General features: G+C 38.2%; 1 protein-coding gene across 1 annotated transcript in view; it reads left to right on the top strand.

Moving 5' to 3' along the window:
* FAF1 (Fas associated factor 1) overlaps positions 1-26780 on the top strand; it is a 511769-nt gene that overhangs the window by 460941 nt on the left and 24048 nt on the right. Inside the window, exons 17-18 of the mRNA XM_030823889.1 lie at positions 931-1008; positions 16215-16430. Coding sequence (XP_030679749.1) covers positions 931-1008; positions 16215-16430 — 294 coding nt within the window. The remainder of the gene's footprint in view (positions 1-930; positions 1009-16214; positions 16431-26780) is intronic.

Genomic DNA, 26780 nt, shown 5'->3' with positions numbered 1-26780 from the left:
AGAATATAATCCTATCCATGGTTATTAAAGCATGGTTCATTTTGACAAAGTTTGTTTCATGAAAAATGAGAACAAAGATGAACCTAGTATCTATCTCATTTGTTTCTTAGTTGGTCTATGATAGAAACCAGCAATTTTTAGAAAGCTCTTTAGGTGATTCTCATGTGCAGTCAGCGTTGGGAACTATTGATTTATTGAATACTTCTTAAGCACCTGCTTCTCTGTTGAGCTTTGAAGGAGAGAGAGATGAATAGGCCACAATTTCTGCTCTCAAAGGAAGTTTCACAATGTGGTAGAGTTGATTAAGTAAAGAATACAAGTAGCTGTAACATAAGCCAAGAATCCTAAATGTCCTAAGGGAAGCACTGAGTTCTGTGAGAGTTCAGTGAGTAGGAGTTTCAGTGGAAATTTTTTTCCAGGTTTTTTTTTGGAGAGCCAGGGAGTGGGACTGTACTGGGAATGTTTCAAAGAAGAGATAATATATGTGAACTGGACAGAGAAAGAGCAGTAGGAGGGAAGAGGAAGCAGTATAAGCTAGCATCAAGGGTCCAGAATGCATGGAGGATGGATAGAGGCTGATTAAATAGCTTTAGATTTCAGTACAGGGTAGATAGAAAAGGTCAGAAAGGAAGACCAAAGGATGTCCTAAAGGATCTTGAATGGCACTTTACCCAGAGCTATCAAAGGTATTTGAATAGGAACCTAACATTATCAGAGACCTATGCTTTGTTTTTGCTTTCATTTCCATTCTTGTTCTAGAAAGAAACATTTCCATTACCACAATATACCTCTGAGTCATGTTGACAATGAGCCTTTGAATGTCACGTACTCTTTCTTTCTTTCCTCTTTTCTTTTTTCTCTTTACTTATTTCTCTTTCTTTGTAAACAAGTATGTGTTAAGTGCTTGTTCTTTTTCTGTTTTATCAACAGAGGGAAGCTCACGAGAGAGAGATGGCAGAACAGTTTCGTTTGGAGCAGATTCGCAAAGAACAAGAAGAGGAACGTGAGGTGGGGCATAATTTTAAGAAAAGTTATTCAGAAGCTGGGTTGTATTTCCACTGTATTTGATACTGAAGCTGTTAATATTTCTTTCTTTTTTTTTTTTGAAATGGAGTCTTCGCTCTGTCACCCAGGCTGGAGTGCAGTGGCACCATCTGGGCTCACTGTAGCACCATCTCGGCTCATTGTAGCCTCCACCTCCCAGGTTCAAGTGATTCTCCTGCCTCAGCCTCCCAAGTAGCTGGGTTGACAGGCGCACACCACCATGCCTGGCTAATTTTTGTATTTTTAGTAGAGACAGGGTTTCACCGTGTTGGCCAGGCTGGTCTCGAACTCCTGACCTGAAGTGATCCACCAGCCTTGGCCTTCCAAAGTGCTGGCATTACAGGCGTGAGCCACCACACCCAGCTGCAAAACTGTTAATATTTCTTACAACTTATTTCTCTCTACTTTTCCTAGACTCATTTTAGTATGGAAGACCTAATGTTTTCTTAATTATTCCTGATCTCTTGTATGGAACTCTTAGAACTAAAACTTGATCTTGTACTAGATTCATGGTTTTCTATAATCTTTCCGTTTTGTTGCCGACAAATATTTGTTGGCAAATATTTCTCATCGTTCCTGGATATTGTTTCACCTTAAGAATAGAAAGATTGTATCTCTTCTCCCTTCCACAGCCTTCATTTTACCCACCAAAAGATACTGTGAGTTACTTTTGTAACAGCTTGCATTGAGCCCCCAAATATGGGAAATTCATGTAGCTTCATAGATTTTTTCCCTGAGTTCATGTCATGTCCATAGCAATATAGAGGATTTTTCATTCACTCATTTTACAAACATTTTTGGGATATGTACTATATGCCCCAAATCTGTTAGGGAACAGTGATGCAGACATGGATCCTGCCCTCCAGGAGTTCCTACTCTTACAAAAATAGAATTATAATACTATATGTAAAGGTTATTTTTTTTTCTTTTCTTTTTATTATTATACTTTAAGTTTTAGGGTACATGTGCACAATGTGCAGGTTTGTTACATATGTATCCATGTGCCATGTTGTTGGGCTGCACCCATTAACTCGTCATTTAGCATTAGGTATATCTCCTAATGCTGTCCCTCCCCCGTACCCCCACCAAACGTTATTATAGAGGTATGCCTAAGGTGCAGTAGGCACAAACAGAATGGGGGTCAAATGACTTCCTAGGCTGGCTTCATAGAAAAGAACATTCAGAACTTTTTTTCAGATGTAGGATTAATGGCAAGATTCACTTATAAAAAGAGGAAGCCATCTAACAAGCAATGGAAAGGCCTGAAGGGCCCTAACTGGGGTTGAGGAAAACTCTGTTAGTTATTACTCTCAGTCAAAGTATGCCACCACTTTCACTTGTTTAACAAATGTTTTTTGAAGAAGACCTGTGCTGAGCACTGCAAGGGAAACAAAGGATAATGAAATGTTTTCTGCCTATAAGAAGATGTTATATCTTAGAGGGAAGATACAGCCTGTCTAGGAGTAACAGCAAATCAAGAAAAAATGTGCTAAATGACATAGAAATAAAAGCAAATACTTAAGAGAGTTCAAGGCCAAAGGAAAAATCTTTTACAGCTGAGATAATCAGACAATGTACAGATGAAGTAATATTTGAGTCAGGTCTTAAAAGATATGTGAAACTTAACTGTTTGGAAATCAGTTTATTCATGTCAAAACTCTTATGAGTATCTATCACATATATACAAGATAGCATGCAAAACAAACCCTAGTCTCTGCACTCTGAGGACTGTCAATAATGGAAGGTAGAAAATATTTTGTTGAATGTCTTCTGTGTATTAAATAGTCTGCTAGCTGCTTTACATATCCTTATCAATTAACCATTAAAACAAGCTACAAGGTTAGAGATTTATCTTTATAAGTGAAAAAACTGAAGTTCACTGAGGAGTTACACATACAAAAATGAGAACAGCTGAGATTCTCATCCAGGACTTTATGACTATAAAGCTCTTTCTTATACTCCATTCCAGTACAAAGCCCTATATCATTGTGTCCACAGGACTCATATATGCCAAGTTTCACAAAAGTTTAGATAAGGGAGAAATTAGTCACTATCCTTTTAGGCTATTTCAAGAAATATAGTTTAGGATTCTTGCTGCTTTATGCTGTCATTCACACATGCACACACTCTCTCGCTCTGTGTGTGTTTGTGTGTGTATTAGTGTATCGTCAACCATACTGGCTTGCTAAAATGTCAAGGGTACACAATTAACTCAATGTTCTGGATCTAGAGCTTGGCAGCGTATGTAATTTCATCTGATGATTTATCTAATTTACCATGAGCTGAAACTTTCTCTCTTTCTAAATGTAGATAAAGCCCATCATCTTACAGAAGACCCTATAAACAAAATTCACTTTATGTGTTCCAGCTGTTAACATGTGAGAGGTTGGGGTACAGCGGGGGAGAGGACAGGTCATATTTTGCACCTAGTCATTACTTAAACTTTTCTATTGATATGCTCTCATAAAATGCAAGTTTGGATAATACTATGCACTCTATTCTCCCTCAACCAAGTGTCACAAAGGCTCTTATAAATCCCACCATTAAGAAAAGGTTTATTTTCATTTAGTCCAATCTTATCCAAACTTATTTGCCCCTTTTTTTAATGGAACAACAATTAACATATCATGGCACCCTAGTGTATCACAAACCACTGTTTGGGAAAAGCTGGTATTGTGCAACCTCTGAAAAAACTGAGACCCAGAAAGATTATATGGTTTACCTGTGGTCACCAAACTGGTTGAACACATAATCTGGATCAGAAGCCGGGTCACCTGACTTTTCACTGCAACACTACCTGTCTTCTAACTGGAAATCCTAACCCATATAATTACATTGAGAAACAAGAGTGGTTTTATTGTTTTGATTATCTTCAATATTCTAAGATCCTTTAGAAAAAAGAAGTATTGAACAGTCAAATCACCTTGGTTGCAGGGAAATTCCTTAATAGTTAGCCTCATTTTGCTGTGTGATAACTGTTGGAGTGAAATCAAACATCTAGAAAAGTTTATTGATCTGGTCATTGGCCCTAATAAGGAGAAAGGCTATAAGACTATTCTGAAGGAAAAACAATAGCAAAGATCTCCCGTGTTTTATTAATTTATATATGTACTCATTCTTTCCAAAATCAGTTTCAAGAAACTTACATGAATACATTCAATTCAAAGGGATTAAGAAAGAATAGATATAGAAATAAAGGAAAAGAACAAAGGAAGATAATGCCAAAGATAAGACTAACATGTTGGCAACAGATAATCTAGCACAAGCACCAAATCCATGTGATAGGGTGCTGTACATTTGTTCCACATGTACCATAAAATCTGTTCTGTACTTATCTTGGGCCAAAACAAAGGAAAATATGATAGTTTACAAGTTTTACTTTGTGCGTAACATCAGATCTAAAGGCTAGTTTCTCAGAATTTTTCCACATTTTCTAGCACTGAGATTTTAGAGCAACGTTTCCTGTATTCCTGTTCAAGAGGAAGCTGTGCAATGTGGTGAATACTAACCCCAACTATATCTAATAGCTACTGTGACAATGGCAAGTTATGTATGACAGCTCCTTAAAACTTTTTAAATGTAATTCTAAATCATAAGGCTGAAGTATAATACAGTAAAATCATCCCTGCAAAGGCCCAAGTAATACATTTTTTCTGATTAAGGGATGGACTTTATAGTAACTAGAGAAATGCGTGAACTATGTATACTCCAAGAAAGCCTTCCTGAGTACTGCTTTTTTCTACTGAGTTTTCGGTAAGCAGAGAAATTTTCAGCTAAGGTTTTTGAGTCTCAGATCTTTTATTCACTCAGTATTTGGCAAATATTTAGTTAATTTCCTTCTGTGTGCAAATTATTAAATCAGGTGCTGTGGACATTATGCTGTAGGTGCAAGGCATACTCCAGCCCTCAAGGAGCTTACTAATGCAAGAGGGTAGACAAATGCAAAATCACTACAGGAAAAGATACCATATATTATAAAAACCACTAAAATAGCACAGGATGTTTATTTGGAGGAAGCTGATATCTAACTAGGAAAGCAACAAGAAAGACTTCACGGTGCACCCGTAGAGATGTGAATTTAAAAAAAAAAAAAGACTTCACAGACTTTGATGGTTAAAGATGAAGTAGAAGAACATTTTGTCTGGACTAATGAATAGATGGATGGATGGTTGGATGGACATCAAAGCGAAGTGCAAGAGTTAAGTAGTCATGAACAAAAGGAGAAAGGCACAGGGCTTGCTCAGGGAACAGTAAATGAACAAACTTAGAACATAGTCAAATTACTAGAGCTATGGCTAAAAAGCCTGAATTTTGGCGAATCATGGGTGAAGTAGAATAGTTACTAAGCTATTCCCTTTTGCTGATGGTTCTCTAGAAAGAAAAGTTAATTTTTGCCTGTCTACCCAAACTTGTTTCCTTTTATGCCTTCGTGCCACCTCAAGTAGAAAATATTAAGTAATATTAATGACTACTAAGTGGGAAAACAGAAGAACATGGAATTAGAAACCTTGGCACTTTCTCTTCAGTTTTCTGTTTCACCTTCACAACCACTCTACAAAATTGGTAATATGGTTTGACTCTGTGTCCCCACCCAAATCTAATATCAAATTGTAATCCCCACATGTTGAAGGAAGGGCTTGGTGGAAAGTGATTGGATCATGGGAGCGCCGTTTCCCCTTGCTGTTCTCATGATGAACTTCTCACAAGATCTGATGGACTAAAAATGTGGCACTTCCTCCATTGTTCTCTCTCTTTCTCCCCTGCCACCATGTGAAGAAGGGCTTTGCTTCCCCTTCGCCTTCCACCATGATTGTAAGTTTCTTGAGGCCTCCCAGTCATCCTTCCTGTTAAGTCTGTGAGTCAATTAAACCTCTTTTCTTAATAAATTACCCAGTCTCAGGTCGTTTTTTTGGTTTTTTGGCTTTTTTGTTTTTTTTTTTTTTTTTTTGAGACAGAGTCTCACTCTGTTGCCCAGGCTGGGGTGCAGTGGTGCAGTAGCACAATCTTGGCTCACTGCAACCTCTGCCTCCTGGGTTCAAGTGATTCCCCTGCCTCAGCCTCCTGAGTAGCTGGGACTACAGGCACCTGCCACCACGCGTGGCTAATTTTCTATATTTTTAGTAGAGACGGGGTTTCACCGTGTTAGCCAGGATGGTCTTAGACCTCCTGACCTCCTGATCTGCCTGCCTTGGCCTCCCAAAGTGCTGGGATTACAGGCATGAGCCATCGCGCCCAGCCTCAGGTAGTTCTTTATAGCAGTGTGCAAACAGACTAATACAATTGGTAAGGATGATATTATTATTACTGTTTTACAGAGGATGAAAGTAAGATCATAGCAGGATTTAAAAGCCTATTTTTGGCCAAACACAGTGGCACACACCTGTAATCTCAGCTACTTGGGAAGCCGAGGTGGGAGGATCAGTTGAGCCTGGGAGTTCAAGGCCAGCCAGAACAACATGACAAGACCCTATCTCTATTTAAAATAATAATAATAATAATTTCTTTTTTTAAATTATACTTTAAGTTCTAAGGTACCTGTGCACAACATGCAGGTTTGTTACACATGTATACATGTGCCATGTTGGTGTGCTGTACCCATTAACTTGTCATTTACATTAGGTATATCTCCTAATGCTATCCCTCCTCCCTCCCCCCATCCCACGACAGGCCCCGGTGTGTGATGTTCCCCTTCCTGTGTCCAAGTGTTCTCATTGTTGAATTCCCACCTATGAGTGAGAACATGTGGTGTTTGGTTAAAAAAAAAAAATAGTTTTAAAAAGATATTTTTAAGCCTACTTTTAAATTTTTAGCTAACATAAGCCTGATAAGAGCAGAACCAGAGCTTCTATCCAGTATTCATTCTACTTATTAATCCAAATTCAAAGAATGAAGGTGGGACCATAAATTGGTTATTAAGGTAAAACTGCTCTTTATAATTTGTATTTTTATCTTATGTAAGTTGCTTTTGTCCACACTGGGCCATAATAATAATCATCCCTGTCATCATCATCATTGGCATTATCACCACTATCGTGCAGTTAATATGTGCTAAACTCAGTGGTGATCACTTTATAGGCATTACTTATCTTATTGAATTTTTACAGTTCAATAAGGTAGGTGCCAATACATAAATATACCTTATTATAATTATGGAGACTATATCTATCTCCACTATTTCTTCAGTAGTTCCAGTGTGAAGTGTTCCATTGTTCTCATGAACCATTAAAACAGACCAGAAATTCTAGCTTCATGGTGTCCAAATCACAGCCTACAGACTGTTCTTTATATCCAGAAGCAACCAAAAATCATCTATTTGAATTTTGATTTAGGAAATACAATCATTTGCCTTATTTACTTTATTCAGAAATGAGGTCATAGTAGAAGAGCAGTAAGCTATCCATACTCTCCAGGTTTCCAGGAGCAGAGATTGACTGCAGAATCGGGTCAAATCAACTGTCTGTATATGGGATCCATTCTACTCCTTTGGTGATCTCATCCAGTATTATGATTATTATATTGACTATATTATATTGTCTATACGTTTGACTCCCAGATTTATATTTCCAGCTCCTCCCTTTCCCTGAACTCCGGACTTGAATATCTAACTGCTGGCCCATCATGTCTACTTAGATGTCTCATATACATCAGAACTTAATATGTTTTAAATTGCACAACTGATCCTACCCTCCCCACCCAAACCTGCTCTTTCTGCAGTCTTCCCTGTCTCAGTAAATGGAAAATCTTTCCAGTTGTTAGAGCCAGAACCTTGGAATTATCCTTGACTTCTCTCGTTTACATCTATATTTAATGAGTAAATCCTGTGGGCTCTGCAAATATATGCAAAACTTAAATGTTTAACTCCACCACTATCACCCACATTTAAGCCACTATTGCCTGTTATCTGGATTACTTTAGTAACCTCCCAACTTGATTCCACATCTCCATTTTTGCCTTTCCTATAGTCTTAATAAATCCTTTAAAAATCATTTGTCACATCATGTCACTTCAAAAACTTGCAGTGGCTTACATCTCAAAATAAAACCTGAATTATTACAGTAATTCTAATCAAATATCTATAAGATTTTCTGTAGAGATAAACTGATTCTTAAATTTATATGAAAAAGCAATAGAACTGGAATAGTCTAAACAATTTTGAAAAAGAAAACAAAGTTGGACATTACTAGAGTGCAGGACTTACTATAATCAAGACATAGTGGTATTTACAAAAAAAATGGACCCATGAATCAATGGAGTCCAGAAATAGACCCACACATATATGGTCAATTGACTTTCAACAGAGATACAAAGGCAATTCAATGGAGAAAGGATAGTCTTTTCAACACATGATGCTGCAACAATTGAATATTTATATCGAAAAAAATACCATAGAAAACCAGTTTTAAAACGCTTCAATTCATATATTGCATCACAAGCAAAAATTAACTCAAAATGGGTAATAGACCTCAATGTAAAATCTAAAACTATTCAAGTCCCAGAAGAAAACATAGGAGAAAATCTTCATGACCTTGAGTCAGGCAAAGATTTCTTAGATCTGACACCAAAGACACAACCTATAAAATAACAAATATCTAAATTAGACTTTATCAAAATTAGAAACTTCTACTGTTTGTAAAATACTGCTAGGAAATTGAAAAAACAAGCCACAGACAAGGGGAAAATCATATATCTGATGTCCAGAATACATAAAGAACTCTCAAAACTCAATAATAAGAAAGCAACCCAAGTATTAAAATGAGCAAAATATTTGAAAGACACTTCATCAAAGAAAATATACAGAAGGCAAATAAGTGCATCAAAATATGCTCAAAATTTTTAGCCATTAGGGAGATACAAATTAAAACCACAATATATGTACACCTTTTAGAAGACTTTTTAAAAGAAAAAGGGACAATACCAAGTATTGGCAAAGATGAGGAAGAACTGAACTCTTTTTTTTTTTTGAGATGGAGTCTCGCTGTCTCACCCAGGCTGGAGTGCAGTGGCGCGATCTTGGCTCACTGCAAGCTCCGCCTCCTGGGTTCACGCCATTCTCCTGCCTCAGCCTCTCCGAGTAGCTGGGACTACAGGCGCCCGCCACCACGCCCAGCTAATTTTTTGTATTTTTAGTAGAGACGGGGCTTCACCGTGGTCTCGATCTCCTGACCTCGTGATCCACCCGCCTCGGCCTCCCAAAGTGCTGGGATTACAAGTGTGAGCCACTGCGCCCGGCCTGAACTCTTACACATTAATGATGGGAATGCTAAATAGTACATCCACTTTGGAAATTAGCTTGAAACTTTCTTGTAAAGTTAAACATACATATATGATATGACCCAGCAGTCACACTCCTAGGTATGTATTTACACAAGTGAAATGAAAGTAACAGTAAACTGCTTTCACATAAAGCAGTTTACATTCATACAAAAATATGTATGAAAATGTTTTTGGCAGCTTTATTTGTAGTCATCTAAACCTGGAAACAGCTCAGGTGTCCCTCAACTGGAGAAGGGGTCATCAAACTGTATGTGTATCTATACAGTGGAATACTACTCAGCAATAAATAGGAACAAACTACTGATCTATTCAACAACATGGATGAATCTCAAATATATTATGCTAAGTGAAGGAAGTCATTTATGTAACATTTATGGTTACATTTATATAACATTCTGGAAAAGACAAAACTAGGATCAGAATAAAGATTAGAGGTTAGTAGCTAGGGATGAAGAAATTTGAATGGGGAGAGAGGTAATAGAACTCTTCTTTATTGGTGATGGTACTTATGCAAATTATATGTATTTGTCAAAACTCACAGAACTGTACATTTAAAAGGATAGAGTTTACTGTATATAAATTATACCTTAATTTTAAAATAGGAAAATAATTATTAATTGTCCCTCCCAAAGCCAAGTATGATCTAATCACCCATCTCCTTTGTTTCCACTGTAACTTTAACTCCTACCCCTCTCCCCTTGCTCATTCCGTTCCAGCCACATTGGCTGCCTTGCTATTCTTCAATCAAGCCAGGCACCTGGTCCTTGTTACTTACTGTGACTGCTGCCTATAATATACTTCTTTTAGATTTAAATATCCATGTGGAACCCTCTTTCCTTTAGACCTTTGCTTACTGAGGTTTACAGTATTTAAAATTTTACCCCTCCCCCCACCTTCTACCAGCATTCCCTGCACTCCCTCCATAGCACTCACCACTTTGTGAAAAATGATATAGTCTTGTATCACCTAAGGATGGGGAAATGTGTCATTGGCAATTCCGTTGATGTGCAAACATCCTAGACTTTACTTAAACATAGATAGTATAGCCTGCTACACACCTAGGCTATATGGTATAACCTGTTGCTCCTAGGCTACAAACCTGTACAGCATGTTACTGTACTGAATACTGCAGGCAACTGTAGTACAGTGGTAAGTGTTTGTATATCTAAACATAGAAAAGGTACAATAAAAAGGATAAGAAGGTACAGTACAAAGGATAAAAAATGTTGCACCTGTATAGGGTACTTACCATGAATGGAGCTTGCAAGACTGAAGTTGCTCTGGGTGACTCAGTGAGCAAGTGGTGAGTGAATATGAAGGCCTAGGACATTACACTACAGCGGACTTTATAATCACTGTACACTTAGGCTATACTAGGTTTACTTTTTTTCTTTTTTCAGCAATGAATAAACCTTAGCTTACTATAACTTTTTTACTTTATGTAAACTTAATTTTTTTAACTTTCTGATTATTTTGTAATAGCTTAAAACACACATTGTACAGCTGTCCAAAACTTTTCTTTCTTTATATCCTTATTCTATAAGTTTTTATCTATTAAAAATTTTTCCTTGTTTTTAAACTTTTTATTAAAAACTAAGATACACGCACATTAGGGTAGGCCTGCACAGGGTCTAGATCATCAGTATCATTGTCTTCCATATTCACATCTTGTCTGCTGGAAAGTCTTTGGGGCAGTAACACACATGGAGCTGTCGTCTCTTATTATAACAATGCTTTCTTCTGGAATACCTTCTGAAGGACCTGCCTGGGGCTGTTTTATGGTTAACTTTTCTAAAAAATATGTAGAAGGAGTGTACTTTAAAATAACAAATAAAAGTATAGTGCACTAAATACTAGGCAATAGGAATTTTTCAGCTCCGTTATAATCTTATGAGACCTCCATGGTATATAGTCCATCGTTGACTGAACAGTCATTATGTGGCACATACTGTCTTTTCCTATGTGTGTCTTTGTTGTCTTTATCCCTACCCTACTAGAATGTAGGCTCCATTTAGGCAGAATTTTTTATCTATTTTGTTCACTGCTATTTTGCCATCATTTAGAATAATGCCTGACTCAGAAGATGCTCAGTAAGAATGCATGGAATTAATGAATGTTAGCTTTAGCCTATTTAACACTGTGCCTCAGCCAGCTATAAACTGTTATTTGTACATACTCATAGAAGCCTAGAGGTTGTTGTGTGTGTGTATGTATTTATGTATACATCTGTGTGTATAAGTAAATTAAGGCAGTCTTTGATTCTTATTGTAAGAGACTGTTGTGTGTATTATTCTTTCTGTTTAAAAAATGTAACTGTGTAGCGACAGTCTTTTGTGGGTATCTATTTTCACTGCCTAATTTCACTTCAAAAAATAGCCCCATTTCTCATTCCTCAGATATGCTTTAAATACTCACGTATTTTTAGTAGAAAAAAAAAGTCCCAGATCAGTTCATATTTTAACTTATACCAGGTTTCCTTGTTTTGTTACAAACCAAAAATAATGCAAATAAACTATATTTGTTGAGCAAATCAAACTAAAGTTTAACACTGGTGTTTACTATGACTTGTTTGAGCGTCGGTGTCCTTTATGTTGTTGTTTTACAACAGTGTTTGCTTACAGGAGGCCCTTGCTCTTAGCCAGTATGTTTGAAACTGAACTACTGATGTATTTTTGTTATTTTTTTGGCAGTAGAACTGTTGGGTATTCAAATCTCAAGGTTGCTGATTTACCTCGTATCTCTTCATTGTTTTCCACGTTGGTCCATTGGTGTGGGATGTATGAGGTCTGTTTTCTTTCTGGGGAAAAGCCCTGGAGACTGTATACATTGAGGAGCAGACATTGTCTGTACAATGAATGGAATAACGAGCTACTGTTGTTTATTCTTCTGTAATATAATTGGTTGAATTCAGACAATAATGTAGCATCTGTTATACTATGCAGGGAAATGTCAAAACAGAAAGCAAGCAGACAGGTGGATTAAAGGGACAAAAGGAGGGAAAACCAAGAAATATCACATTAAGTTCTGATTTAAAGTAGGTGAAAAGGAATAATCATAACAAAAATGATAACACTAACAACTGTCATATGTTGATCACAGTATTACGTATCGCATGAGGATCAATGCTCAGCACTTGTCACTGAGTGCTGACCAAGTGTCAGCATTTGCTAAGTGGCGTCAGGGACAGGGCCAAGATGGCCGATTAGAAGCAGAGTCGCCCATCAAAAAGAACCATAATTAGCATGTGAATCCTGCACCAGCAACCAAGTATTCAGGTTCTCTCGTCAGAACTGACTAGGCAGCTGGCGTGATCCACAGAGAGGAAGGAAGAGCAGTGTGGTGTGGCGGCCCACCGAAAAACATTCTGCACCTTATGGAAGGATGCTGTGAGGAAGATGTTATTGGCTTTGTTCCTATGAGGAAACTGAAATTCATAAAGACTGTCATTTGCCTAATTCCCAGGATTTGAGTGCATGTCTGTCATACCCCAAAACCCATGTTTCTAACCATAACATTGCATTTAATTAAAACTTTTTAAACTGCACTGTCAGAATACTGACTTTAAGGGGAAGTAGTTCCCAGGAAAGGGTATGCTTCTGAGATACTTGATCAGGGTTCTAGTTTTACAGATATGTTGACTTTGAAACTTTATCAAGTTGTACACTTAAGATTTGTGCACTTTTTCATATGTATGTTATATTTTAATAAAAACTTTAAAACAATTACAAAATACATGATTTTGAACAGAAAGGATAAAGCTTTATACAATACAACACTGACTCAAATTTTGAAAAAAGTTTCAAATATATAAAATATGCCTGAAAAATTAGAGTATCTGGGTGATGAAAAAGTTTTGGAAATAAATAGTAATGATGGTTGTACAACATTGTGAATTTACTTAATGCCACTGAATTGTACACTTAACAATGGTTAAAATATTTTAAAAATTAATGGATATAAACAATGATGGTGATGGCTATCTTGATAGTGAATCTACAGATTAGTTTTAATGTTTTACTTTTAATCTATTTTTGCAATGAATTTATATTACTTTTGTAATCAGGAAAAATGTTTTATAATCTCAAAGATATGGTTGTAAAGAACCACCATTGTGGCCAGGTGCGGTGGTTCACACCTGTAATCCCAGCACTTTGGGAGGCCTAGGTGGATGGATCACTTGAGGTCAGGGGACCAGCCTGGCCAACATGGCGAAGCCCCATCTCTACTAAAAATACAAAAATTAGCCAGATGTGGCAGCAGCTACTCGGGAGGCTGAGGTGGGAGAATCGCTTGAACCTGGGAGATGGAGGTTGCAGAGAGCTGAGATTGCGCCATTACACTCCAGCCTGGGCGACAGAGTGAGACTCCATCTCAAAAAAAAAAAAAAAAAAAAAAAAAAAGAACCACCACTGTAACTGAGAAATAGATGATCCCATTAACAGTTTAGAAAATGTGTATAACTCTAATCCACAGAAGTTTATACTTACAAGCAACTCATGGTTTCCCTTTAAGGGACACATGTGGAAAATTAATCTGAACAGTTAATGCAAGGAGGAGTCATACCTCAGAGAAAGGAGATGTTTAATTCTTAGTTACTAAAAGTAGAGGCTATGAGATTCACATTCTTCTAGCATTTATTGAACACCTAGTATGTGCCTACAATTATACTAAGCACTTTTACATACATTATTTCAGTTAGCATGTTAGTTTATTCCTTCCCTTCCAAGAGCATATTGAGCATCTACTTTGTGCTATGCACTATATTTGGAATAAGAAGTAATACATGCTCCCGTGCCATTATGGAGCTTGCAGGCTAGTAAGAAGGCCAGGCATTAAATAAATAACTATGGTACTAAATAGTGAATGCTGTAATTGACATATCAACTAGCATTTAATTTTGATATACACAGATGTTCATTCATTGGGTTACTAATATATGATAATGTTACTAAAATAATTTAATATTTGGAAATACTCAGCCGAAACTCATTGCTGTCGCAGAACACCAATATCTGGTAAACTGCCACTCATGCTATCAGAAAAAAGGGCAAGAGTGACTGAAAAAAAAGCAAAAATATATTTTTAACTATATTTCTTATGTCTCCATTTCTGGGCATCCATTTCCCCATATAAAAAATGAGAGTATTGGGCTGTTTGACAAATGCAGCCCCTTCCAGATCTGATATTCTGTGTAGATCTCTTCATTATAAGAAAAGCAACTATCACTGAAGCCTATTATGTGTCAGATGCCATACTGAAAATTTTATATATATATGATCTATATAATTCCCATCTCTGTAATCCCCTATAAGGTAGGTGGTTATTCAGTGCCTCCAGAAGGAAAGTAACCTCAGTCATAGGCTAGACTAGCTTTGTCTATACATTGCAGAAATTTTGAATGATTTTAAAAAAATACTTCAGTATTAGAACCAACCAAATTCACCTGCATGACACAAATTACCTAATTTCTTATCCATACTTGTATCTGAGCAAACTTTTTCTGTTGGTTATTTTAAACATTTTTTAACAGATAATTTGCATAGGTCAAAATAGAAAGGCATATGCAGAAAACACCAGCTGTCACCTCTTCCACCTTGTTTCCCCTACCCTCGGGGGTTACCATTTTTGCTTCTTTTTATTTGTGTAAGTTTATTACCTCCAAAGAACCAGCTTATTTATTAGCTGACTAGTTATATGTTTCTTTTTTTCCTAAATTATTTCTTTATACTTTTATTCTCAGCTTTCCTTCCACTTATTTTATTGTTTTTTTCACTAGCTTTTAAATTTTTTTATTACCAGACACTGATAATTCACTAGCTTTTAAAATCTAATTCTTAATTCACTTATTTTTATTCTTTAATTTATAATGGCATACGAATGTTAAGGCTGTGAATTTCCTCAGAGCACTGCTTTAGATGAATTTCATGGATTCTAACATGAAGTCTTTCTCAGGGTTCTAGACAAAAAAGGTTTTAGTGATTTTTATAGATTCCAATGTTGTTAGGGACCTCAGAGACAATCTCCTTCTAATGGAATGTCACAAATGTGAAACAATGTAATACTAAAACCTGGATTCAAGCCCATGCTAGCCATGAGACCTTCCAACAGTTTGCTTCACGTGCTTAAGTCAAATGAAGGGTTTGGTCTATCTGTAGGTCCAGAAATCAACCACTAAGATTTGGCCAAATCCCATAGCGAGTTAGTGGCAAAGCCAGAACTAGGACTGTGGTCTCCTTCTGCCAATAAACCTGATATTTGAAGTTCTTTCCATTTTTTAAAACTTTTATTGTGGCAAAATATATATACAGTAACTTGCCATTCTTAAGTATACAATTCAGTGGCACTGATTGTATTCACAGTGTTGTCCAACCACCACCACTATTTCCAAAATGTTTCATCACCCTGAACAGAATTTCCCCATTCCATTTTGACATAAACATAACAATCCAATATTCTACAAACTCTGCAGTTACTTCTACTTGTATTTCTCAAATATAAATATATCTCTGTGTTTGTGTGTGTCTTTTCTGAATGCATCTAATAGCTTTAATTCATACCCTAGAAAGGTATCAATTGGGTAATTGATATGAATGTCTTTGATCACAAATATCTGAGCCCTTCAGTTAAAAAATGCCTTTTCTGTGTAGTTTCCTATATATTTAATAATGTGTGTCATCAAGGTGGAATTTATTTTAATTAGTTGCCTATTGGGCTAGTACTAAGAAAATGAAAAATACATTATTCTATTGTTCAAGCATTTGGCTTGGCTAATAAATGGGGCAGTGACTTTTCAATGAATTTCTAGAAAGCAGCAGCTTTTTTTCTGGTCTCTTCCTCCCCACTCTCCATAGTCCAGTCCTTCCCACATTTTAACACCTGGTTTTTGCTCTCCCTAGGCCATCCGGCTGTCCTTAGAGCAAGCCCTGCCTCCTGAGCCAAAGGAAGAAAATGCTGAGCCTGTGAGCAAACTGCGGATCCGGACCCCCAGTGGCGAGTTCTTGGAGCGGCGTTTCCTGGCCAGCAACAAGCTCCAGATTGTCTTTGATTTTGTAGCTTCCAAAGGATTTCCATGGGATGAGTACAAGTTACTGAGCACCTTTCCTAGGAGAGATGTAAGTTCCCATACCTATCTCAGGAACTATATCCAGGTGGGAGATGTGCCATCATTAAAGCTGAACAAAGTAGTTCAAGAAAAGTCCCATGGTGCAGGCAACTACAAGACAAACAGGAGTCCTTCTTTGTTCTGCACACCATTCTCTCCTTAGCTTTTGGAGAAAGTATGGCTTCCCAGGCCAGCAGATATGTACCCAGTAGCCTATGTAAGAAATTAGGTACTAGATCTTCCTTCCTAGCTGTTTTCCCTACTCCAGCATTCCATGCTGAGGTCTCATCTGTATTCCTCAAATGAGATATATTCTGTAGACCTCAGAATATACCTGAGAATTGTATGTTTAACAGCTTAACAGTGAGATATCAGGGTCAACAAATACAGGTTCACTAAGAATGAGTCATGCAAAACAAAGAGTGTTTTGTGATTTGATAGTCTTACTACCCTGGGAAGTTACAGAGGGTGGCCTGTATTCACTGTGTGCTTGCATTACAGCACAATATTTGATAGTCTCTCATAGTATTCTGGGGCAAAGTAGAGAGATATAGATGTGTTAGATTCATTGCTGATTAAATGGTTACGTCCAAAAAATGTTAACCACTATTTCCTTCTAGGGAACCAAGAGGCTCTGTATTTAATCTTTTATTGCTTACCATATTTATTGGCAACCTAAATGAAGACTTTATCAGATTTATAGATTATGAAAAATAAGATTCAAGAAAATCTTAAAATACTGAAACTTACACAAAATGAAGCTGCAGAAATTTCACAGAAATGTGTAGAAATAGATTCCTTTAGTAGAGGTTATGGTTGAATTAAGCTGAATACACGTTAATAACGCGTTGTGGCTGCCAACAAAAAAGCTAGCTCCTGTTTTAGAGGTGTAATCCCAATCAGAGGTTTAACTTAATGGTCCTGTTTAACTCTGCACTAAGATAAACTACCCCCTGGGTGATGGGTACACCAAAATCTCACAAATCACCACTAAAGAACTTACTCGTGTAACCAAATACCTGTTCCCCAAAAACCCATGGAAATAAAAAATTTAAAAAAAAAAACTACCCCTGAAATAGTCTTTAGGCTTCATGCTGAAAAACGAAGCCCGAAGAAATAGGAGCATGTCTGGAGCAGGGCTGGTAGGAAGGTGAGGGAGCTGGAAATCATGTCATTTAAGGAACGTTACCTCTAAAGAAGGAAGGACTATGAGAGATGTGATTGTTGTCTTCAGCTACTTGAGGGCATGCCTTGTAAAAGAGGGATCTGATTTTTTGAGGCTCCAGGGGCAGAACTGGGACCAATGAGTTGAAAGTTACACGGGACAAATTTGGCATAGTGTAACAAAGCATTTTCTAAGAAAGGAATATCTTATGTCATGAAGTGTTAATTTTCCTATCATTGGAGATTACCAAGTACTGCTCTTTTCAGCAATAACAGATACATATGGAGAGGGATTCATCCCTGGTATTCCTGCTTTATATGGGATGGGACTTGGACTTGCTTAGCTCTAAAATATACAGTAAATCTACTGTGATTCCATTATGATCTAGGTATAGTAACCTAGCATACCAAAACCAAGAGTTTCATTAAGGCACATCTAAGTTCCTCACGTTGGCTGTCAGGTTTGCAGGATAGAGACAGAAACTAGTAATATCCCCTCTGGGTGGAATGAGGATCTTGCCACTTATTTCTAAGCCCAGGAGACTGTAGTGGATCCCAGGTGCTGACTGTTGTTCCTTTTCTCACTGGCCCTGCCTACTGCTCCAAGGTCATCCCCTTTATTTGTATATAAGGCACACAAACATGCACAAGGGAACACATGCCTGCATATGTTCTTACCACACAGCCAAGTATGAAAACTACCTTAACTTCTGTCACTGAAGTTGAACTCTCAGTGTGTGAACATTTAACAAAGAACCATTATCAAAGGGTTCAAGATCAGCCTGGTTCTCATACTTTATGTTCTGTGATGAAAATCTCACCTCAGAGAACTTAAAAAACTTTGGAGCGGCCGGGCGCGGTGGCTCACGCTTGTAATCCCAGCACTTTGGGAGGCCGAGGCGGGTGGATCACGAGGTCAGGAGATCGAGACCACGGTGAAACCCCGTCTCTACTAAAAATACAAAAAATTAGCCAGGCGTGGTGGCGGGCGCCTGTAGTCCCAGCTACTCGGAGAGGCTGAGGCAGGAGAATGGCGTGAACCCGGGAGGCGGAGCTTGCAGTGAGCCGAGATTGCGCCACTGCACTCCAGCCTGGGCGACAGAGCGAGACTCCGTCTCAAAAAAAAAAAAAAAAACAAAAAAACAAAAAACTTAGGAGCTAAGTTTGCCCTTCCCAACCCTTAGTTTTAAGTCACTCCCTTTCTGAATGGGTCTCATCTTTAAAAGTGGAAATACTGAAAGAAATAGAGTCTAAGGACTTTGCATTTTAAAATTAAACTTTACTTTCTTTCAAATTAATTTTTAAAGCTTATTACTGACAGGGATGGGGTGAAAATATCTTAAAAGGAGCTAGGCTTTTTGGTCATTATTAAGAACCTCTTTCCACAGGGTAAAACTCTGGACTGTGGAAAGTTGCTGTTGAAAGGAAACTGGGGAAATGTGATGTGAAATGTAGAGTGTTCTTGGGCCTGCTACTATCTCCCTGTGGTTGCCAGCATAGTGCTTCATATATAAGCATCAGTAACTGTTGTTGAATGTTAATAACCTCAGGCTCCCCTAATCTCTGGTTCCAGAATGAACAGAGAGGCTGGTCCAAATGAGAACAGATGCTCTAGGCCCACCCAGATTTCAAGACCTAAACTAAGAAAGCCCACCCAGGACTCTTTAGGCCTCCTAGAGCCAGGGGTGGGGTGAGAGTTAAAGGCCCTTCATTCTTCTCTGAATTCTCTTTCAAGTCAAATGACTAGTGTTTTTGCAAGGCTATTCTGTAACAGCCATCTGTGTCTGTAAGGATTAGGATCTAATTTGTAAAAGTCATCTTAAATTACAGCCAAACTAAAGACTGTTAAAAAGCACATCTTAAGGCCTTGCCTCTTTAATAACAAATAATATAAGCCTTAACTCTAGGAGTCTTAATTGTGTCTTCAGCCTTTTCTCCACAAAGCAGAGACTGGTTTCTCAACAGAGGACCTGATAAGTGTTCTTCTGTACCTCCCATGCCTGCTACCCGCCCCCAACCAAAACAATACTTCATGTTAATATTTCCCAGCTGTCTAACCATTTACTAAATGTCTGCTGAGCATACTTCCTTGAACTGAGCACTGTAGGACAACCAAAATAGCCGCAGACATAGACCTTCCCCAGAAAAGCTGATTCAAGTTGTGGAAGCATTGAGTTACTTGGTTTTGGGCGGGGTGTGTGTGTGTGTGTGTGGTGTGTGTGTGTGTTTTCCCCAATTTTGCTAATAACAGTTACCAAGAGAAGGAATAGTATTGATTTCCGGAGCTCTACCTCCTGGACATGTTAGAGCCATGTGAACAGCAGTAGCCCATTTGCCTTACTTGGGCATTGCCTTGGAAATGAGGTAGTTGAGTCCTAAAAGCTGAGTAATGATGCTCACCCCACTACTCCTCCTGTAGGCCAACTCCTGTCTCTGAGTTAGAGTAAGGGATTGCTGCCAGCTCCCCCAGCTCCCCTCCAGACCTACGGTAGCCCAAACATAGGCCCTTCCCAGAAAAGCTGATTATCACTCATGCCACTTGGTAAGAGGTTGTCAGTATCCCCCAGCCTTCCTCTTCTGTGCCACTTCCTTATCTTCCCTTTTCTCTCCTCCTTCCTTTTCTACCCCTTCCCTTTTTTCCAATCCTATTTTACCTGTTTTATCTTCTCCCCCATCTTTCCATTCTTCCCTTCTCCTTATTTCTTTATCCCACAACTCTTCTTTCTGCCTACTCTGTTTCCATTTTTTGCCTACCCATATCCACATCCCTCAGAGGAGCTCTATCTACAATTGGAAAGTGAGACCTTTCAATTTATAAAATGAGTGGAAATCCTAGGAAAGGAGGATGAGGAATGGCAGATGAACTCTAAGAGTCCACTGATAGCCCATATGTATTGCCAATGATATAATGACACAGCCCCTGTTCTAGCCTAGGGAACATGCCTTTTTCTAGATCTATAGATGTGAATCCCCAAACAGACAGACATGCATTCAGGAATAAACTGTTTTCTTATATTTTATGTCTAAAACAAAGTAATGAGGGAATTTATATTTTGCCCCAGCTTTCTAGGTTTTTATCTTTGTAACTATAACTCTTAATTTTTGTTTCTCCCTCTAAGACTTAAAGGAATAGGAGAATGAGTATAATCAAGCTCCAGCATGGTTTTCCTAGAGTAGACCTTCAGTAAAAGTTTGTTTAAATGTACTGGGGGAAAAGCCTTTCAAATTCGGGGTATACAAATTCTTTCCTCTGTCACCCATCCACTTTTATTATGCTAAGCACCAAGCTAAACACTGCAAACACAGTGAAGAAAAACAATGGCATCGATCTCACCCTTGTAGAATTTACAGTCTGAATCCAGAAGCTACAGCTGGGTGAAGTTTGACTTGACTTCATTGATAACACATGGATACTATTTGCCACCATAAGGAGATAGAAGCAGTTTAATTCGCATTTAATTCATGTATTTGTTCTCTCATTATAGCAAAACATTTGCTGGGCAACCGCTCTTGTTTCAGCCTTCATACCAGGTGCTGGTGATACAGAAATTTTAAAAAAATTGTTACTGACCTTGAAGAGTTCACATTATAGTAAAAACACACATCCAAAACAAATTGCATTGCAAATTATACCCACAGTTAGAAGGATAAGTAATTTCAGCCAGCAGTGATAACGGAAAGTATTATAAAGGAAGTTAATTTTACCTGAGCCTTGCACAGAGAGATGTTCAGTGAGTGGAAGCAGAATAGCAAAGTCAGAAGTAAATGGTTCAGTGGTAGTTAGTCTTGCATGTGAATCCCACTCCATCATACTGAACATTGGACAACTTACTTGACCCTGCTGAACTTTTATTTCTGCATCTTTGAAAGAGAAATGATAATGTCTGACAGGGTTGTGGTAAGAATTATATTAAGTGAATATAAATTACTATATTCATAGCACATAAAACAGTATCTGCTGTAATAATCCTAAATAGAGAGAGGCAGAAGAGGTGGGAAGGGCTTACAGTTAAAGAAAATGTGGCAGCAGTGAATTCTTTCTCTAGAACAGTGATGGATATCAAATTTGAGTTACAAATATCTAGCTGTAACCCAGGCTTAAGAATATATCATTGAAATCTTAATATCTGATATTTGCAAAGGATCTCAGAGATATGAAGGCCAATGCTGCCACTTTACTGGTAGGAGAATCAAAGCAGGTAAAATTAAGCACTTAAGTCACTTGAACAATTATAAAAGCAGAGCTGATACTGACATCCAAGTTTTCTTACGACCATTGCTTTTTGAGATTATTGAGTCCATTTAAAAAACTGTTAATAAATTATAGAGCTCCATTTTAAAATTAGAGTCATAGAACTAGAAAAATCAACATTAGAGACCACCTAGTAAATGCAATAAATTGCAGCTGCAAGCACCAGTATTTAAAAATATTTTGTACTTCAAAAACCTTCCTATGGTAATACCTCTAATATTGCAGTGGGATTGATTTTCAATTTATATTAGACTAAGTTTTATTTTTTAAAAAAACAAGAGCCAGAAGGAAAAACTTTAATGCCATTGAATGACTGTATCTTAAAAGCTTTGTTCTCAAAATAAACCAAGATGAAGCATCTAATTGGTGAAATATATGTTAAAGGTACTACTGCTGAGCTTGTTCCATTCCCCTCAAGTATTTTATATCACTATATCTGGTTATTTGACATTTTTCAGTATCCCTAAATAATCAAGATTCAGATAAAAAGAACTATGATTGTGTAATAGAACACAACTAGTATCTAGATGGTCGCAACGTTAATTTTGCCTCTAAACTTCTCTCAAATCTGTTCTTTTCTTCTCTTTCCCTCTATACCACTGCCCAAGTCGTCATAGCCCAAATTAAACCTATGGCTTCCTAATTCATCTCCCTGCCTCCAGTTTTGCCTCCCCACATCTGTGCTCCCCACTGTCTCTTGAGTGATTTTTTTAAACGGTTTTGATGATCTCTGTCTGTCTCCTGCTTAAAAGCCTCCAGTGGTTCTAATGGCCTGTGGAAAAAGTCCAAACTCCTTACCATGGCATACAAAATCTTCAAAATTTCACACCATCTCCTTTTCTCACTTCTTCTGATTACCTCCTCAGCACATGCATCTCATCATTAAACCATAAACTGCTTGACTGAAAGAAACAAGAGACCTCACTAAGGTACAAAATACAGTTACAGAATTATCCCACTCCTCTTCTGTCAGCTTTGGGAGATACCAAGACAGGTGTGGTGTTAATATCATTCAGCAGATGGGGAACATGAGGTCTTGAGGTGAAATTACTTTCTTGAGAGTGTACATTCAATTAATTAATGACCACTGAGGACTGCAGTCCAGGCCTCTTGATTGGCTTATTTTCAAAAGTTATGTTGTAAAGAAAAATGGTCCTGGATTATTTGACAGGACACCTTAATTTTTAAGTAGAAGTCATTTGGTAAAAACTGTTTACATAATATTTACAACATTCAAAAAATAGTAAATGGCAAAAGATTTAAAAGAATAATACAGCTGCTGCTTAAATAGGCCTATATATGAAACTCTAATCTGACACAACAGCAACCTAATTAGAGGGAAAAATACTGGCAAGGGCAGTTTATATTTCTTCAGGTTATTCATTTTGTTTAAGAAATTTATTTTCTAAATTCTAAGTTTTAAATTTTTTAAATTTTAATTGTTGGCCAGGCGCAGTGGCTCACGCCTGTAATCCCAACACTTTGGAAGGCTGAGGCAGGCAGATCACTTGAGGTCAGGAGTTCAAGACCAGCCTGGCCAACATGATGAAACCCTGCCTCTACTAAAAAAATACAAAAATTAGGCCAGGTGCGGTGGCTCACACCTGTAATCCCAGCACTTTGGGAGGCCAAGGTGGGTGGATCATGAGGTCAGGAGTTCAACACCAGCCTGGCCAAGATGGTGAAATCCTGTCTCTACTAAAAATACAAAAAATTAGCCAGGTGCGGTGGCAGGCGCCTGTAATCCCAGCTACTTGGGAGGCTGAGGCAGGAGAATCACTTGAACTCGGAGGGCAGAGGTTGCAGTGAGCTGAGATCGCACCACTGTACTCCAGCCTGGGTGACAGAGTGAGACTCCATCTCAAAAAAAAAAAAAAAATACAAAAATTAGCCAGATGTAATGGTGTGCACCTGTAATCCCATCTACTTGGGAGGCTGAGGCACGAGAATTGCTTGAACCTGGGAGGCGGAGGTTGCAGTGAGCCAAGATCATACCACTGGACTCCAGCCTGGGAGACAGAGCAAGACTCTGTCTCAAAAAAATAAATACAAATAAAATTTTAATTGTCATATAATAATTTTATATTGTTATGGGATACAATGTGATGCAGTTTTGTTGTTGTTGTTGTTGTTTGAGACAGAGTCTCACTCTGTCATACAGGCTGGAGTGCAGTGACGCAATTACAGCTCACTGCAGCCCCAGCCTCCTGTGCTCAAGTGATCCTCCCACCTCACCTTCCTGAGTAGCTGGGACCACAGGTGCATGACACCACACCCAACTAATTTTTGTATTTTTTATAGAAATGGGATTTTGCCATGTTGCCCAGACTAGTCTCGAGCTCCTGGGCTCAGATGATCTGCCTACTTTGGCTATCCAAAGTGCTAGGATTACAGGCATGAGCCACTGTGCCTGGTGCAATGTGATATTTTGATATATGTGTTCATTGTAGAAAGGGTAAATCAAGCTAATTAGCATATCTGTCACCTCACCTGCTTTTTTTTAAAGGTGAGAACGTTTAAAATACTCAATCCCTGCTTTGGAATAGGGAAACTGAGGCACAAAAGAGGTTAGGTAACTTGCCCAGTGTCATAGTAAATATCAGAACTAGATATAAACCTTAGGTATATGACTGCAGAGCCTGTGTTCTTAATCCTTATGCCATCATGCTTCCTGAGCCAAATAAGAAATAAATCAGTCAGGTGGATTATCATCTAGAAAAATACTTTCAAGGCTGGGCATGGTGGCTCATGTCTGTAATCCCAGCACTTTGGGATGCTGAGGAGGGCAGATCATCAGGTCAGGAGATCGAGACCATCCTGGCTAACATGGTGAAACCCATCTCTACTAAAAATACAAAAAATTAGCCAGGCATGGTGGCACGCACCTGTGGTCCCAGCTACTTGGGAGGCTGAGGCAGGAGAATCACTTGAACCCGGGAGGCAGAGGTTGCAGTGAGCCGAGATTGCGCCACTGCACTCCAGCCTGGTGACAGAGTGAGACCCTGTCTCAAAAAGAAAAAAAAGAAAAATATTTTCAATGTGTAAATGAAGCTCGGTGTTACATATTTGGAAAGATTTCATCATCTCTGATTTATTCATCTCACCTTATAATTCCTATTTCTGGGTCACTGCCAGATGCTGGTAAAATATACACTTAGTTGTATTTCACACCCTGTTTATCCAATACAGTTTTATTTTGCCAGCCACTCTGCTTAGTGCCAAGGAATAAGTCATGGTCCCACATTTAGGAATATTTCAGCCTCTCATACAAACAGTCCTCATACTGCAGTTCATGCAGTGGGTCCAAAGAATAGTTAAGCAAAAGGGGCAATAGATCCCTGCTTGCGTGGGTAACAAAGAGAGATTGTGTAAAAGAGATAGCAGTTGAACAAAACTGAGATGGATAGGATTTTTTGGTAGGTTGCTAAGAGGAGAACATTCTCCAGCAGCTAGGACAGCTTGAGGAAAAAGGTCTAATGTTGAAAAGCACAAAGCCATGGCTAGATGGTAGAGTGTAGACCAGACTGGCTGAAACAAGAGGGCTTTGTCTAATAAAATCCTGAGAAAAGGCTGAAGGAGGTTTGGGGACAGGATATATAAAACTGGAATACTAGGCAAAGGAGCTTGGCTTTATTCCACATAAAATTTGTTGAGTAACAGAATGATGTAGTCATCCATTATTCTCATCACAGTAAGAATAACTACCCACACATTATTCCGTAATTTACAGATTTACATTACCTGGCACATAGCAGGTGCTCAATAAATGTCAGTCCTTTGATCTCTTTCTATTGGCATTATCTAAGCGCTCTCATCCAGTCTTGTGGCAATAAATGTGATATACAGAGTTACCACTCACAAATATATATATCCAGTCTAAATTCTCTCCTCAACTCCAAACATGTCTACATACAACTATCTACTTAGTATCTCCACTTTGCATCCAGTAGGCGTCTCACATGAAACATAGTCAAAACTGAATTCCTGATTCCTACTCTCCCCCAAAACCTGCTTCTCCCGTAGTCTTCCTTATCTGATTAAATGGCAGCTTCATTCTTTTTGTTCAGGCAAGAAACCTTAGAGTCATCCTCCTCTTTCTGTCCTTTCTCCAACTCATAAGCAAAATCTGTTGGTTTTACTTTCAAAGTATACCCAGAATCTGCTTCTCACTACCTCTACAACTGAACCATAGCCAAAGGCACTTTAATCTCTTATTCAGATTATTATAATGATATCCTACTGGCCTCTGCCTCCATCTGTGATCCCCTTCAATCTTGTTTTCAAAAAAGACAGTGATTTTTTTTAATAAGGCAAATCATGTCACTTCTCTTTTCAAACCCTGTAATAGCTCCCCATCAGTTCAGAATGAAAGGCCTTTCTCGATCTAACTTCCTGGCATTTCTCTGACCCCTCTCCCACTCAGTCATTTCCATTTACCTTGGCATCTTTGCTATTTGTACAACACCATGAAACATGTTCCTACTTCAGGGCCTTGCATTTGCACTTTCTTCTGCTGAAATAGTCTTCCTCTAGATAGTGCTCATGCCCTCACTTCCTTCAGATAGCTGCTCAAATACTGCCTTTGTATTGAGGCCTTTGCTGACCAACCCATATAAAATAATAGTCTTCCTTCCCTGCCCTCTCTGCCCTACCTTCCCCACCCTGCCAGACTGACAACCCCTATTCCTCTTATCCTGCTCTCTTTTTCTCCACTGAACTGTTCACTATCTGACATAATAAGTATATAGTTGTTTATTGTCTCCCTGCTACTAGAATAAAAGTTCTTAGAGGGCAAGAACTTTATTTGTTAACTAATACATTCCTGGCACCTAGGACAGTACCTGAAACCTAACTGATGTGCAGTAAATACCTGTTGAATGAATGAATGAATGATGCAAATGAACAAACAGCCTGTGAAAAAATAATAATGCTGTCTTCTATCTA

Source organism: Nomascus leucogenys, chromosome 12 (genome assembly GCF_006542625.1).
Source record: "Nomascus leucogenys isolate Asia chromosome 12, Asia_NLE_v1, whole genome shotgun sequence".
NCBI classification, from domain to species: domain Eukaryota; kingdom Metazoa; phylum Chordata; class Mammalia; order Primates; family Hylobatidae; genus Nomascus; species Nomascus leucogenys.
The sequence above is the reverse complement of the archived record's forward strand: the minus strand, read 5'-3'. Positions and strand labels throughout refer to the sequence as shown.